This window comes from Excalfactoria chinensis, chromosome 13 (genome assembly GCF_039878825.1).
Source record: "Excalfactoria chinensis isolate bCotChi1 chromosome 13, bCotChi1.hap2, whole genome shotgun sequence".
In the NCBI taxonomy this organism is placed as follows: Eukaryota; Metazoa; Chordata; class Aves; order Galliformes; family Phasianidae; genus Excalfactoria; species Excalfactoria chinensis.
The window spans coordinates 11,545,036-11,559,109 of NC_092837.1; the positions used below are offsets into that span (position 1 = coordinate 11,545,036).

Here is a 14,074-nt window from a genome sequence, read left to right on the forward strand (position 1 = left end):
AAAAACAAATGAAAAAAAAAAAAAAACACAAAAAAAAAACACACACACAAAAAAAAAAGAAAAACAAATGACAAGGTCAGGGTTAGGGATCTTACTGAACTGTGAATTTTTTTGTTTGGGTCCAATTATCTACAGAAGGAGCATTCATACATAACAATATTATTTTGCTGTTCTTGTAGTTCGCTTCCATGGTAGATAAGTTGGTGGCCGTCTCGGAGTCTTTAAATCTTTTTTCTCTGCACTTACTGTAGGAGATTTTAATATATTTGGATTTTAGTAAGCTATTGGTAAAATAGTTTTCAACTTTGAGAATTTCAAAGAAATCTTTAGCTTGTTGTAGTATACTTCCAACAAACAACCAAAATAAAATTATTTTTATTGTAATGTGTATATATGTAAAGAGGAGAAAAAAAAAAAGAGCTACAGATATCTAATTCCTTAGTTGCCACTTTTCCAGTCGATGTATTATTATGCATGTGATGTTTCCAAGGATCAACACAGGCTTCAAAACGAAACGAGACACACACAGAAAAGTTTATAGACTTTTATATTTTTGTACAGGTATTTCAAAAGTAGCTTCTTCAAACTTATATGTGACTTATTCTTGTTGATTCAGTAGTTTGTATGATTGGGAAATATTAACACAGAGTTCTTATTTGCTCTTCTGCTAATAAGAGTTGGCTTTGTAGTCAGTGTTAACGTACCGATAAAAAGCTTTAGCCCTTGATGAAAGTCCTTTATCTCAAGGCAAGATCATTCTCTGGTTTCATGGACCCTCTTTTCCTCCCCGTTCTTTCTCTCCCTATTTAAAATGACAGAACACTGTTTACTGAAAATAGAAATACCAAATATTTTCAAATGTAGCTGCTGAAAAAAAAAATAATGCGAAGTCCATGAAAGCTTTCTCTCTCCGCTCCCTTTGGGGAATCTCTCCACTTTGTTTCTAGTTTGTCTATGTTTGTACTGTGATTCCTTTTTGTTTATATGTAGGTTATTTTTATATCCGAGCTTGTACTATAAAAAAAAACGTCTATAATAGTGCAGTGAGGGTCGCGGATGAAGGTGGCAGTCCTGCCACGTGCTGGTGAGTGTGCACACAGCTTACTTTGTATCTAAATATTTTGGAAGACTCAAAAGGGAGGAGGAGGCCAAAATACCACTACTGAGCTGTACGGAAAGTTTTTCCTTCACGAGACTGAACAAATACCCAGAGCAATTTAGGCTAAACTTTGTAAATCCGCTTAAGGTTTGCAAAATCAGAGTGGACTTTGGGTGTTCTTATTGCTCTCACGGTGAGGTGAGAGTCGGCTGCTGCTTTACACAGTGGGTCAGATGTATTCCTATTGTAAGCATTGCCAATGTTACACTTATTCCAGAGATGCATACTGCCCATAAAACCCCGACAAAGAATGTTTCTTGTGAAGATAAGGCCGTGTCTGTGCAAGGATTTGAATGGAGTCGTTGCTTTCTGCTGAGCGGTGTTACCGCACTGCTGCCATAGGAGAGGTTCCTTTTGCAGGCGAAGGCGGCGCTTCTAAACGTTACGAGCAGTTTTTGCAATCAGGTAAAAACTTTTGTGACAAATTGAACTGACAAGGTATCAGAAAAAAAGCCCCTTTTTACTGCTCAGAAGTGCTGGGCAAATAGAACTTTATAGGTCTGTATCTGAAAACCAGAATATGATTTTGGTCTAGCATTTCAAAGTAGACTTTGAATCTTATAGTGAATTCCATACCCTTGCATTTCAGTGTTTTCTATGTATTATTTTAAGTTAAAGCTTTGGAATAGTTGAGCTTTTTAATGTTGACACTTTATTTTGTACCTATTTATATGTATGTATATCTTAGAAAAGCACTTTGTTTAAAAAGGAAACAAAACAAAAAAAAAGAAAAAAAGAAAAAAAAAAAGAAGAAAAAAAAAACAAAAAAAAGAAGAAAAACAAACAAGAAACTGCGTTTTATATGATTCCTGCCACTTGCTGCTAACTCTGGGCTGGTCAGAATGCTGCAGCGATACTTGATCTAAATAAAACCTGGCAGTAAAATGTAGAGTACAGATAAGACCTTTTGCTGGTTTAACTTTATCGTAAAGGTGACGTAGGCAAGCTGTGCAGCTTTACATTTTAACCAGGGGACTCTGTGGCATTTAAACCGTCTAGAAATGGTCGTACTTTAATGCCAGTAACAATCTGCTTCCTCTAGTGTCATTACAATATATACATTTAGTGTATACTTATCACAGACAGAATCTTTTAAGGGTATAAAAACCAACAAATGTACATGTTCTGTTTTTTGGCGATTGTGGCATGCGTTTTTGGGTGATCTTTAGAGAAGAGCATTTTCTAAAGATGTTCAGTGTTCATACATGGTCTGTGGATCTTAATGAAGTCCTGGATTCTTTTTTTTTGTTTGTTTGTTTGTTTTTGAGTGTAGGCATTGTGAATATTCACTCTTAATCCTATATCCAAAAACAATTATACATCTTTGAGTTAATACAAACAGAAGTTCTTCCTTTTTTTCTGATACACTGGATTCTCTAGGATTTGTTTCCATATTAAAAGCATGCTGTTATAACCGCTCTTGTTCAAATCTCGTCAGTCTGAACTATAGGTGCCACACTTTCTGACTCGATGGACTGCTTGTTCTACTGTACCATGTATGATTCTCGTCCTACTTCCTTCATGAGAGATTATGACGTGGCTTTATATTGTGCCTTACTCGTACATCTAGAACTAAATGTTTTTCATTACCCTTGAACTCTTCAAACCTAACCTTTCCAAAAGTGAATCTGAACTGGTAAAAGCATCCTGAAGAGAGTTTGGATAGATCTATTTTTGTTCCTCTCAATAGCAGTCGTTTTCTATTTATACGGATGACCAGTTTTTGGATGGCCTTGCAGAATGTGGGGGTGCTCACAAAGGGCGTTTTTGAGCCCTTAAACCCCTTTTTGCTAACACTTCTTTTATGGTTTATTGAACACACCGATATTTGGTGAGTTCTTTTCTTGGTTGAGAGAGACTTACTAATAAAACTATGAGGTGTGGGTGAGCTGGATTTTCTTACCGTGCCAGCTGAAGCGTGATTGCATCAAGTTGCTTTGCTGCAAGGTTGATGTGAGAGTCGGGCTCAGCTGTGTTCAGTCCCTGATCCTTTCTAGATAGCAGACCCTTTGCCACTGTTAAATAAAGCTGGGAACAAGCTGAAACCAGAAAAACCTAAAATCCAAGTGGCTGAAGGGTCTGTTAGCTGACCTAAAAGCAACCGGACACCTGCTGTCGTTACTTCTTTTATCCAAAAAGGTCCCCCCCCGCCCAACATTTATCCGCTATTTGCCTTCGTTAATAAAACAGCTTATTCACAAAATACAAAGAATGGATGTGCTTTTTCTTTTTTCTTTTTTTTCCATAAGTGATTTAAATATAGCTATTTTTGAAAGCTGCAAGAGGCTTTATCAGGAATATTGTAAAGGGTTGTATATAAGTTGCCTTTAACAGAAATAGCAAACGCCATTCTGTTCCTCTAACTTGCTTGCTAGTCTTCCTGAGGTTCTGTTGAGGCGTAACCAGTTGTGTACCATGAATGTTAAGGTCTGTGTTTGGCCTTGAGACCTGAATTGCAAGAATGCATCGAATCGTTGTTATTTCGGAGGCTTCAGTTGGAATTACTGTGTTCAGTGTGCTGCTAGATGTGGTCTTGGCTTCCTGACACAGCCATGCACAGAGCTGAAATCTGTTTTGTTTACCCCAGGGATCGTGTGAAGTACATTTCAGTTACTGCTTCGGTGACTGATTCTTTTTGTAACTGTATTAAGGGCATTAGTATGTTGAGAAAACACCACTCTTGAATATCTCCCGATACAAATTGGGACTCCTACATGTCATTAATGAAAGATGGCACTTTTAGGCTCTGTCTTCTTTGCAATATACAAAAGTATCTCAATCTTTGTCTGATTTCCGTTTCACCACGTGCCGTGTTTTTCCCCAGTGCTCCTCACGTGTAGCAAAGGCGTGTGTGTGCATTGCTTTACAGCCCTCAGCCTCGCAGACATCCGTGAACTTCCACAGGAGTAAATGCTGTGGCAGTGCATTTGTTGTCTTTCTAATGAGCAGCGGAGCTAAAAGCGGAACCAGAACTATCTTAAGCCACGCTGTTTCTTCATAAAATGAAAGGCTTTTAGGATAACACCAGCGTTCCAAGGCTTCCCTGCGGGTAGTTGCTCATTACGTGTCTGGATAAGTCACATTTGGGTGTTTATCCATCTACAAGAAGGAAAAATGTCTGTGCTGGATTTCGTATTGACAAAAGCACAATCCACCCGAGGAAAACCTCTCAATTAAGAACTGACCCCGGGAGTAGCATTTAATTGTACTGATCTTTCGTATCGTACTTTCTCCTTTGAGTCAGCTGCCCCCAGCACGACCCTCAAACTTCATTGCTCAGTATCTGTGCTCGGGTGAACCCGAAGGCTGATGGCACGGGGCTGGAAAAGGCATTTCCAGCAAAACATGGCATCCTCCATCACTGGCTTCCAATGGGAGCTCAGAGAAACTCCATGAAAGCCTTGTCTCTGTTAGGAAATCAATTCTCCTGTTCAAAGCATGATCTGTTCAGAGTTGCGATGTTCGATGTTGGTTAATAGCTGTGCGATTTTTATTTCTATTTTATTTTATTTTATTGAAAAGAGGCACAATCCCACCATTGACTTTGTTTCCTGTCCCGTCCCCCCCCCTCCCCACCTCCCCACCTCGGTCCCTCGCAACTTCTATTCAGACTCAAATTTCATCAATGTACGCAAACATCCTTTGTAATTTAAAATAAAAATCGTGGAGGAAACACTGTCTGAAATCATCGCGTGTGTTTGTGTGTGTTGGGGGGGATGGAGCCTGTGGGGCCTTGAGGCCTTTCCCTTTCCCACACTGGAGGACTGGAGGACCGGGCCGTGGGGGGGCGCTGCGCGCTGCCAGCAGGGGGCGCTCTATGTCACGACGTTCCATTCCCAAGATGGCGGCGGCCGGCTCAGTGCCTGTGCGGGTGTGCCACCAGGAGATCGTCAAGTTCGACCTGGAGATCAAGGCGGCCGTGCAGGTAGAGCCGCCCGCGGAGCCCCCTTTAGGCGAAGGAACCCTTCAGCGGTGGTTGCGAGGCTCCCTCGGCTCGGCCCTGCCTGCCACGTAGTGCTCCGGGCCGCGCTGACCGGGCCGTTGTCTTCCAGGATATCCGGGACTGCCCGGGGCCGCTCAGCGCCCTCACGGAGCTCAACGCTGCGGTGAAGGAGAAATTCCGGCACCTCCGAGGCCGCATCCAGGTGGGGTTGCGCTGTTTGGAGACCCGGTTCCCTTCCCTTGGAGCTGCAGGTGGCAGCGGTCGGCTTAATATTATCCCGTTTCTGCTTTTTGTCCAAGGAGCTGGAACAGATGGCGAGGGAGCAAGATAAAGAGTCGGAGAAACAGGCCTTGCTGCAGGAAGTGGAGAACCATAAAAAGCAAATGCTCAGGTAGGCCGTGTTGTGTACAGGTGCCCCCAGTCCTCAGAGGTACCCGCTTTCAGGGCGCTCTTTCAGATCCTGTTTTGCAGACCCGGTCAGTGACGCGGTGCTGCCTTCAGTAAGAACAAGAGCAGGTCCTGGCACAGGTTGCCCAGAGAAGTGGTGGTTCCCCATCCCTGCAGACACCCGAGGTCAGGACTGGAAGGGCTCTAAGCACTGATAGAACTGTGGGAGTCCCTGTTCATTGCAGGGGGTTGGACCAGATGGCCTTTAAAGGGCCCCTTCCAACACAAGTGGTTCAATGATTCTGTGATCAGGGACAGAGAGAGGAGGACACCCACCTCCTTCCTGGCTCTCTGAGCAGGTATGTCCGTTTGAGTGAGTAAACCTGTAATGATACACTTAGGAAATGAAAGAACAACATATTGTCACTCGGTGGTATAATGCAGAGAAAGTCTGTGCATACGTGGATCTTAGTTATGGTGACTGCTCTGTGAAAGTGATTTCTGCTTGCAGGGTGTTGCCATCGCGCTGCAACATTGCACTCTTGTGATTTCAGCAATCAGGCGGCTTGGAGAAAGGCAAATCTGGCTTGCAAAATCGCTATCGACAACTCTGAGAAAGATCAGCTGCTGCAGGGAAGAGACTCCTTAAGGCAAAGGTATGAAAGTGTCCCCTTGAATGATGTGAGACTTAAACAATGTGTGCCATACTCTCTAATACAAATGGAAGCGATGTGATGTGCTTGAAGTGATTGGATTGTACTCAGAGCATAGCTTTTATTTTAATGGAGCGCTGTTGTCTAATTGTGGAGGCTTAAATTGTGAAGAACTGTCAGAATTCCAGGGTTTTTTTTAGTGTTTGCATGTCAAAGCAGAGATGAGGTTGTGATAGGCCTCGTAATTTTTGTGATTGTCTTTTATATTAATTCCTATCAGGGTCATAAACAAGTAGTGGATCGCTGTGCAAGTTGTTTTATCTTTGTAGACGTGGATATAAGTTTGTGTAACTTCTGAACTGAGAAAAGGAGCAAGGAGGATAGCTGAGAAAATGAAATGGTAGTTTGTATCAGTGCTTCCACGCCACCTTATGAAGTTGTGCCATCGTGGCTGCATGACTGCTGCAACGTGAGCTCTGTGAGACTCTGAGCTGCAGTTGTTAAGGTTGATGTCGTCAGTAATTTGTGATCTTTCTTTGGTAGTTCAGCAAAGATTATCTCCAGTTCTCATGCAGTAAAACCTGCTTGTATCTTTTGTACACAGAGCACAGCTGCGCATTCCTGCTGTACCAAAAACACTGTTTTATGCCTCAGTGTTTTCTTCTTTTGCTTTTTCAGAAAGACTACAAAGGAAAGTCTGGCAGAGAGCGCAAGTAACATCACGGAGAGTCTGATGAGCATCAGCAGGATGATGTCACAGCAAGTCCAGCAGAGCGAGGAGACTGTGCAGACTCTGGGTACAGATGGAGCTGGACTTTGGGGTGTGGGTTGGGTGACTGCAGAACCTTTCAGCTGTCCTGATAGGATGAGGGGAGCCAAAATGTCGTGATATAGAGCACGGTGGAAATACACATTGCATTAGGAGAACTTGCTCTGGTGGTAATTCAGGGATTGTTCAGCAGAACCCCTCTAACATTTGAACAGAATTACTGTTGTATGTTGCATGAAGGTTTTTTGCTGGAGTTCTTGTTTAATGTTTGTGGAACTCGGTTTTATGTGAAAGCAGTTGTGGAAGAGGTGTGAATTCACACTGCGTTAACAGTGTGTATGATGTTACTCTGTGCTACTGTACTGACATGCATTTGGCAACAGAGAAGTAAAGAGCACAGCTACAAATCCATATGTAGAGGAAACAGTCTGACTAGGAAGGCTGTTTTCACCCCATCTCCAGCTGGGATGACTAAGAGACAAGGCAGTTGAGTGACTTGAACCTGAGGTCACTTGTTCTGTCCGCTGTGCATCAGGGACTGTGAAACCAAGACTTTGCTCAGTTACTTGGCTTAGACTCCTATGAAGATAAATCAAGTGACCTCTCAAAATCAGTGATTCATGAACCATTTGGCTCTCTGTTGCCTGGGCCTCTTTCTAGCTGTGCTGTTGAGCAGAAGAGAGAGCAGTGTAAAGGCTGGGATAAATGCCACAACTTTCACCTTCTTCTGGGGGTTTTCTGACCCCATCTGAGGATGGCAGCTGGGCCCAGTTTGTTCATGCAAAAGTAGCATGTTTCTTCTCCCATTAAAAAGACAGTTTGGCAGACACTTTGTCGCCCTGTTTCTGACTGAGCAGTGCTTGGAGTTCATTGAGGGAAAGATCATTTACAAATCCCAGCTGCAGATTCTGAATCAGCAGTAACAGTTTCCTTGTTTTCTGGGCAAGTCATATCCTAGCATGCAGTGAATGCGTGCGGCTGGGAGGCTTTGCTTTGTCATCAGCAATGGAAGCAGCAGGTTTTCTATTTTCACTTAGACAAAATGTCCCTTTAAGATGGGACATAATGCTTTGCAAAATACTGCAGAAGTAATTCCACTGTGTTTGTTTTGATGAGCCAGACAGCACAGGGGAAGTTTGACCTTCCTTTATTCAATCAGTTCAGCGTGGAATAATACACCAGCTCTTGCTCTTTATGCATTCTGTTATGGAAGAGAAAGGAAATTAGTGGACTTTTCCTTTCTGTAATTCGAAAGGAAGGCTGCCGTGGCTCAGGGATTTGCTTGGTCAGTTGGCTCAGGGAAAACAAAGCTGGGAAGGACCGATGTTCCATCTTGCTGTTTTGGCAGGCTCTCAAATTCTGTCTTTAATCAAGACTGATTAAAATCCATCTGCAGCCGATTTTCTCTTTTTGTGAAGGAAAACGAAGAACTAAAAAGAACTGTTGTCAAAAAGGATAACCAGGACAAATGTGTGTAATTTTCAGACAGAATCACAAAGGAACTCGTGCTGTTCCATGCTCCTTTTTCACTCTCTTTAACCCCAACTGATTCATGCTGATTTACTGCTCTGGCTTAGGCAAAACGTTTTGCTTGTCCATTGGGTGTGTTCACTTACTGTTGTGTGTTGCTGCTGCTGCTAGAACTGATGCTGACTGATGGCAATTCATTGCTCTTAAATCAGTGGTTCTAGCAGCATTCCTACTTCACTGTGCTTCCAGAGAGCTTTCAGGTCGGACTGTCTTTATTCATAAAACTAGATTTGATCTGTAACCTAAAAACTAAAGATTGTGTAGTGGGACCAATGGCCTTTAAGCTGTTGATTACTTTTATTTTGCTTTACATCTTTCCCTATCAGGTCAAGACAACTGATCTGTGGAAGCTTCTGCAAGAGCACAATGTGCGTTTGTCTTAGCCATGAGTTTGGTCCAGAAGGATCTCATGGGCACTATCCGTATTGCCAAAAGCTGCGTGCTCACATCCTGTGATGGGTACAGTTGAAGCACAACCAGCTCAATCTTTTTCTTCTTTGTTCGTTTCAGCCAATTCTTCACGAACCATCCTGGAAGCAAATGAAGAGTTTAAGTCCATGTCTGGGACGATTCAGTTGGGGCGAAAGCTGATAACAAAGTACAACCGCAGGGAGCTGACTGACAAGCTGCTCATCTTCCTCGCCCTTGCCTTGTTCCTGGCCACCGTGCTTTATATTTTGAAAAAGAGACTCTTCCCATTCTTGTAAAATGCCAAAGTCAAACTGGACTGTTGTGAAAGATCAGAAAGGGACAGTGTGATATTGTTAGGCTGTTAGAAAAGGGATATTGCAATAGCTGAAAGAGCATTAAAACAGGCATGACTTCCTGCTGTCCCTGTGGAGCTCAACCTGCCGAAGAAGAGCTTAGATGAGCGCAGGTTGGGAAGAAGTGCTTGGATGAAGGAGTGAAGAAGCTCCGATCTGCCTGTGGGTTTGGGTGCCTGGACGAGCACTGGAGGCCTCCGAGGTGCTGCTCTTACCTCATCCTTTCTTCATTTTGCCATGAAATTTACTTTGGCTTGAAGTGGAAGCTGCATTGATACCCAAGTGCAGGGTGCTGAAAACAAGAGGCAGGATGGAAGAGAGAAATGCACATTCATTCCATGAATAAACTATTTATTGTATCCGTGTAAGCAGGGTTTTGTTTAAAAACAAGTTCTAATGGATTGAAAGAGCCAGAGTAAGTTCCATGTAGAAGTGGTGCCTAACAAACACTTGCAGCAGTGGCTACTTCTGGGGTGGCTTTTCCAGGAGTGTAGCACTCTTGCTTTGTTTTCTGGTGTTGGGAAGACTGGCCAAAGCAAAAATGGAAGCCTCATTTGTTACTATTAATTCATGCAGTGTTGGAGAATTACGTGGTAAACCTGTTGAAATCAAAACCCTTTTTTGCTTTTCTGTATGAAAGGCCACGAAACAGTTTGGGTTTGCAAAGCAGGTTCTACATTTGAACGTTTCTGAGAGTTGATATTTTTCTCAGTAAAATCTTGTACAGTGACTGCCTTTCCTGTCTCTTGTGCTCTCGTACTGGGATTTGATTTGATGTAATAACATAAATACCAGCGTGCTGCCCTTTGTAGTACCAGAAATGCACTGCCACGTTCTTAAAACTGCTCTCACCTTCCCCTAATGAAATGGGTTCATTGCTTTCTCAGGGCTGACCAGTGAGGTTGGTTTTCTCTTTACAAAGTTCTCATGGAATGGTTAAATACTGCTTTTACATGGCAGTGCTAAGTATATGCTAAGAAATATGGCAATAGCCTCTCAGTAACACATTCTAGGTTATCTTACCGTTGCAGTACTGGTTTTTCTAGGTCTTACCAGTGGTATATTGTGCCCTTTCACCAGCAGCTGCTTCAACCTTAGTTAAATAAACAAGGCATGGTAGATTGTAATAATGCAAACCACTGTGCAGGACAGTAGAAGTGGTGGCTGTGTGTCCATGGGCACGAACAGTAGAAGCTGGAATTTATTTAGGTCAGAATCAAGGCCTCTGCCTGAAGAGTTAAGAATGTCTGAGCCTTTCTTCCCAATGGAATAAAAAGGATTTGGAAACCTTTGCACTAGGCCTGATACATCCCATAGAGGGCAGTGCTGCGTGTCTGCCGTGAGCATTTTCTGGCTCAGCCAGTCCTGTGATAGCCAGGCTAGGCACGATGGATGTGACTCTTTCTCTATCATTTATTCATCATATTTCAATGCAACCTTCCTTATCTCCTCTCCAGAGATGCAGGAATATGCAATGATTGAAATAAAGTGATAAAGTCAGCACATTTGGGCATTTTTAGTAACAATAAAAGCCTTGCTTTGTAACAAGACTGACAAATAGACTGTTAACCAAGGAAAGCGCCATCATCCACGGGTTGGGGCAGCAATGGAGCAATTTCATCCAGCGTTGCATTCATACGTAGTGCCTCCAGCATCAGGCTGGAACCTTCTCACCCCGGTGTCTCTCAGCACAGGTGTGCAAAAACCTTTGTGTGCAGCCTGGCCTTTGTCCTCCAGCCTTGGAAAGTCTTCCAGTAATACTTAAAACATAATTTAGATGATAAATGCATCCCAAGTAATGATGAGCAATGCAGTTTTATGCAACATTTTTCTACTATTTCCTACCTGCAGGCCAGCTGTAGCACAGTGCTGTTCTATGTTTTGCAGCCCCATCTCTCTGAGATGCAGTACCTGCAGGCAGTCAGGCCCCTGTTGCCTCAGTGTTTCCTCCCTGGTGTGGATGCAATACAAAAATAGGCCGTTGCTAATCTCTGAGATACTGGGACGTTAAGCAGATGTTAGAGCTGTGCTGTAAGCAGCGATGCAGCGTGGCTGTCTGCAGGAAGTTTCACTTGGTTGATCTTGGCTACGTGCTCCCCATCAGAGTATCGATGGACCTTGGAAATAAAGAAGCAGCCTTCTCGTGGTGCTGAGTTTGAGTGCACTGTTTTGAAGGGATGGTTGCTACCACCAGGCATTGCAAGGGAGCAGTTCAGAGAACTGAGTGTATTAACGAACATCTTGTTCCTTTCCCTGTTTTTGCATTGCTGATATTTTAGCTTTCAGACATGACTTGCTGGAACCCACTGAGAGCAAAAAATAACTGCTAAGGACCTTCCCCATGACGTTTATTTTCTGTCACATCCAGGTTTCACTAGAAAAACTCCAGTCCTTTTGTAAATACAACTACCTTCCCTGTATAAACTGACTGAATTTACAGTCCATAGAGACAAGCAAAATTAGTGATCAAAGAAAAGCCAAAGGCAACAACATTTTGGGGTGTGGGAGAGAAGCTTCCCAAGGACCCAAGGGTGATTTGGCAGCACTTGGTACTTGACCTGTTCCTTCCATAAGCCAGAGGCATCCAGCCTTCTGCTGGGCCATAACCTGGAAACAAAGCAAGTGGAGGTAATGAGTTAAAGGCTGTTTCTCCTCCGAAGGAAGATGAGTGCTTTGTGCAAACACCATCTGCAGCACAGGAGACCAGTGTTGCCTCAGTGTGCACCTGGGGTGGTGCTGGAATCAGCCCATATTGTCCCCAGCTGGAGGCAGCTGAGGACATTCTGACGTTGTCTCTCCAGTCTGCAGCATGGCATCCAGCTCCAGATCTCTCCCCTTGGCCTGAAGGTAGGTGTCTGCGCCGTGGTTTTATTGAGGGATGGTGTGGGGGGAAGGAGGTGACTGTGCCTGGCTTTTTGTTGTCTGCTACTTGTTATGTTGGTTCAATAAGTGGGGAAAGTTAGCCTTGTGTGGCCCTCCTGTGTCTGAAGAAGGGATCTGTTTGTATCTCTGGCCTTCTGGGCAGTTGATGATCTTGCTGGTCATAGGATGATGCATCTCAGGGCTTTGCTTTGGTTGTGTTGTGGAAGATAAAAGCTGGCATTGCAGCTATTTATTTGAGAGGCATAGTGTTGTCTATGGCACTTGACCCTGCAAAGCATAGCAGAAGCTCTGGGAATGGTGAAGACAGCCTCCATTTCCAAAGTGTGTCTGGGGAGCGTGGGTTGGAGCTCTGCTGGAACAGGTGGTGGGGAGGGGAACTCTGGATTAAGAAAGAAAAAGGTTACAGAGTTGTGGTTTCTTTGCATTACCTTCAGTCCCATTTAAGAGGCATCGATTTTGGTGAGCTGGTGCTCGGGCGTATTGTTAATACATGAAGGTGCTGATATGACAGCATTGCTTCCAATGGTTCAACATAAGGCAAAGCCAACAACAGTGCTCCTGGTGCTCTCTGGACTGTGGCTTTCCCTCAGGCAGTGAGTGCCAGATGTAGTGGCTGTAAACTTGACAGTGGGTTTCATTCTCAAAACAGTCATAGTTAAAAAACTGTTTTCTTCCAAGAGTAATATTGCTTTGAAACGAAGATCCTGTAACTGCTATAAGCTTAAAATGGACTGAAATGCCCTTGCCCTGCAGTGTGGGGGCTGAGGCAGGCAGCTGGCAGCAATCAGACAGCTGTGGGTTAATGAGCACCTCATCAGCTGAGCCTCATTAACGGTGCAGCCTCCAGCCTAGCAAGGTAGGAGCTGATTGGAGGCTAACAGTGGTTGGTTGTGGTGCTGGAGCAATTGAGGATGGGGCAGCTCTGATGGTTTGGCAGGTTTAGAAGTTACTTGTTGAAGAAGTTTGCTGGTTTGTGAGTTTAATTACTGAACTAACCACGTGCATGTTGAGGCAGCATTAATAAACGTGTTGCGAGCAGACTGCGGTAGTGGTTACATGTGAACCTGAGGGAAATGAATGGAAATGGTTTTAACCCACAGTGTAACTGTGCCGGGAGTACTTATTTAATTTGTTAGCCTCTGACACTGGATACAGTATCAGCAAATAGGGGAACACTGCAAGATATCTCTTTGTGTGTGAAGATAAATGAGCAATGCAACCTTTTCTTTCCTCTTTCTAAGAACGATGGGGAAATGAAGCGTGCGTTTGAACTTCTCCTTTCAAAATGCTTTCCACATAACTGGCTTTACCAGAATGGAAGGGTGAATTCATAGCTTGGATGTTTCTAAAAATGTCTCTGCCAAACGCGTGTGGCTGCTGTCACATGCCAAGTGGTCCAGAGCGAGCCAGGCTGGAATCTCTGGGGGCTGAGAATATCCAGGGGGTATGTGCATGCTTGTCTACAAGTATGTTGGGCTCTTCTTTTGAAGGGGAGGGGGGGTAAATCAGCTAAACATATTTGTAATGGTGTTATCCCACCAGATGGGAAATCTAAAGCAAATATTTTAATGAGATGCCGTGCCTTTGTGATTCCTTATTGCTGTAAGGTGAGCTGAGCCCTTCACAGAACTGCTGCCTGAGTGTTTGTTGCGCCTCTGTTCCTCCAAGGTGGGGAAAGAGCTCCCTGGGCAAGCAGCAGATGCTGTGCACGGAGGTGCTCTGCTCTGCCAGCACCCATTGTCAGCTGCAGCATGGGCTGCTCCTCCTGCTCTGGGGGCAAGGCCTGGGCACCCCCAGTGATTTCTTCTTTAAGGGTAGTCCTTGAGAAAAGGAGCTGATCTCCAAGAAGCACTTTAATAGGGTTGGAAGGTTGCTGCTGTTCAGTTTCCCTGGTTGGCTGTGTTTCACAGTCTCAGAGTGGTGGAGGCTGGAGGCACCTCTGTAGGTTACAAGTCCAGTCCCTGTGCCAGTAGAGCCACATGGAGC

General features: G+C 44.0%; 1 protein-coding gene across 1 annotated transcript; it reads left to right on the plus strand.

The window, feature by feature from the left end:
• Positions 1 to 4,933: 4,933 nt before the first annotated feature.
• On the plus strand, positions 4,934 to 9,940 carry BNIP1 (BCL2 interacting protein 1). Its single transcript, XM_072347983.1, has 6 exons — positions 4,934 to 5,084; positions 5,212 to 5,304; positions 5,402 to 5,493; positions 6,044 to 6,145; positions 6,821 to 6,939; positions 8,952 to 9,940. Exons 1-6 carry the CDS (start codon positions 4,977 to 4,979, stop codon positions 9,146 to 9,148), a joined length of 711 nt encoding a protein of 236 aa, XP_072204084.1. The 5' UTR covers positions 4,934 to 4,976; the 3' UTR covers positions 9,149 to 9,940.
• Positions 9,941 to 14,074: the final 4,134 nt, after the last annotated feature.

Excerpts from the sequence above, each read along its gene's own strand:
- BNIP1 (XM_072347983.1), top strand. The coding sequence starts at position 4,977 with ATGTCACGACGTTCCATTCCCAAGATGGCGGCGGCCGGCTCAGTGCCT. Across the intron at positions 5,494-6,043 it reads CATAAAAAGCAAATGCTCAG|CAATCAGGCGGCTTGGAGAA; the intron begins GTAGGCCGTGTT and ends TTGTGATTTCAG. Across the intron at positions 6,146-6,820 it reads AGAGACTCCTTAAGGCAAAG|AAAGACTACAAAGGAAAGTC; the intron begins GTATGAAAGTGT and ends TTGCTTTTTCAG.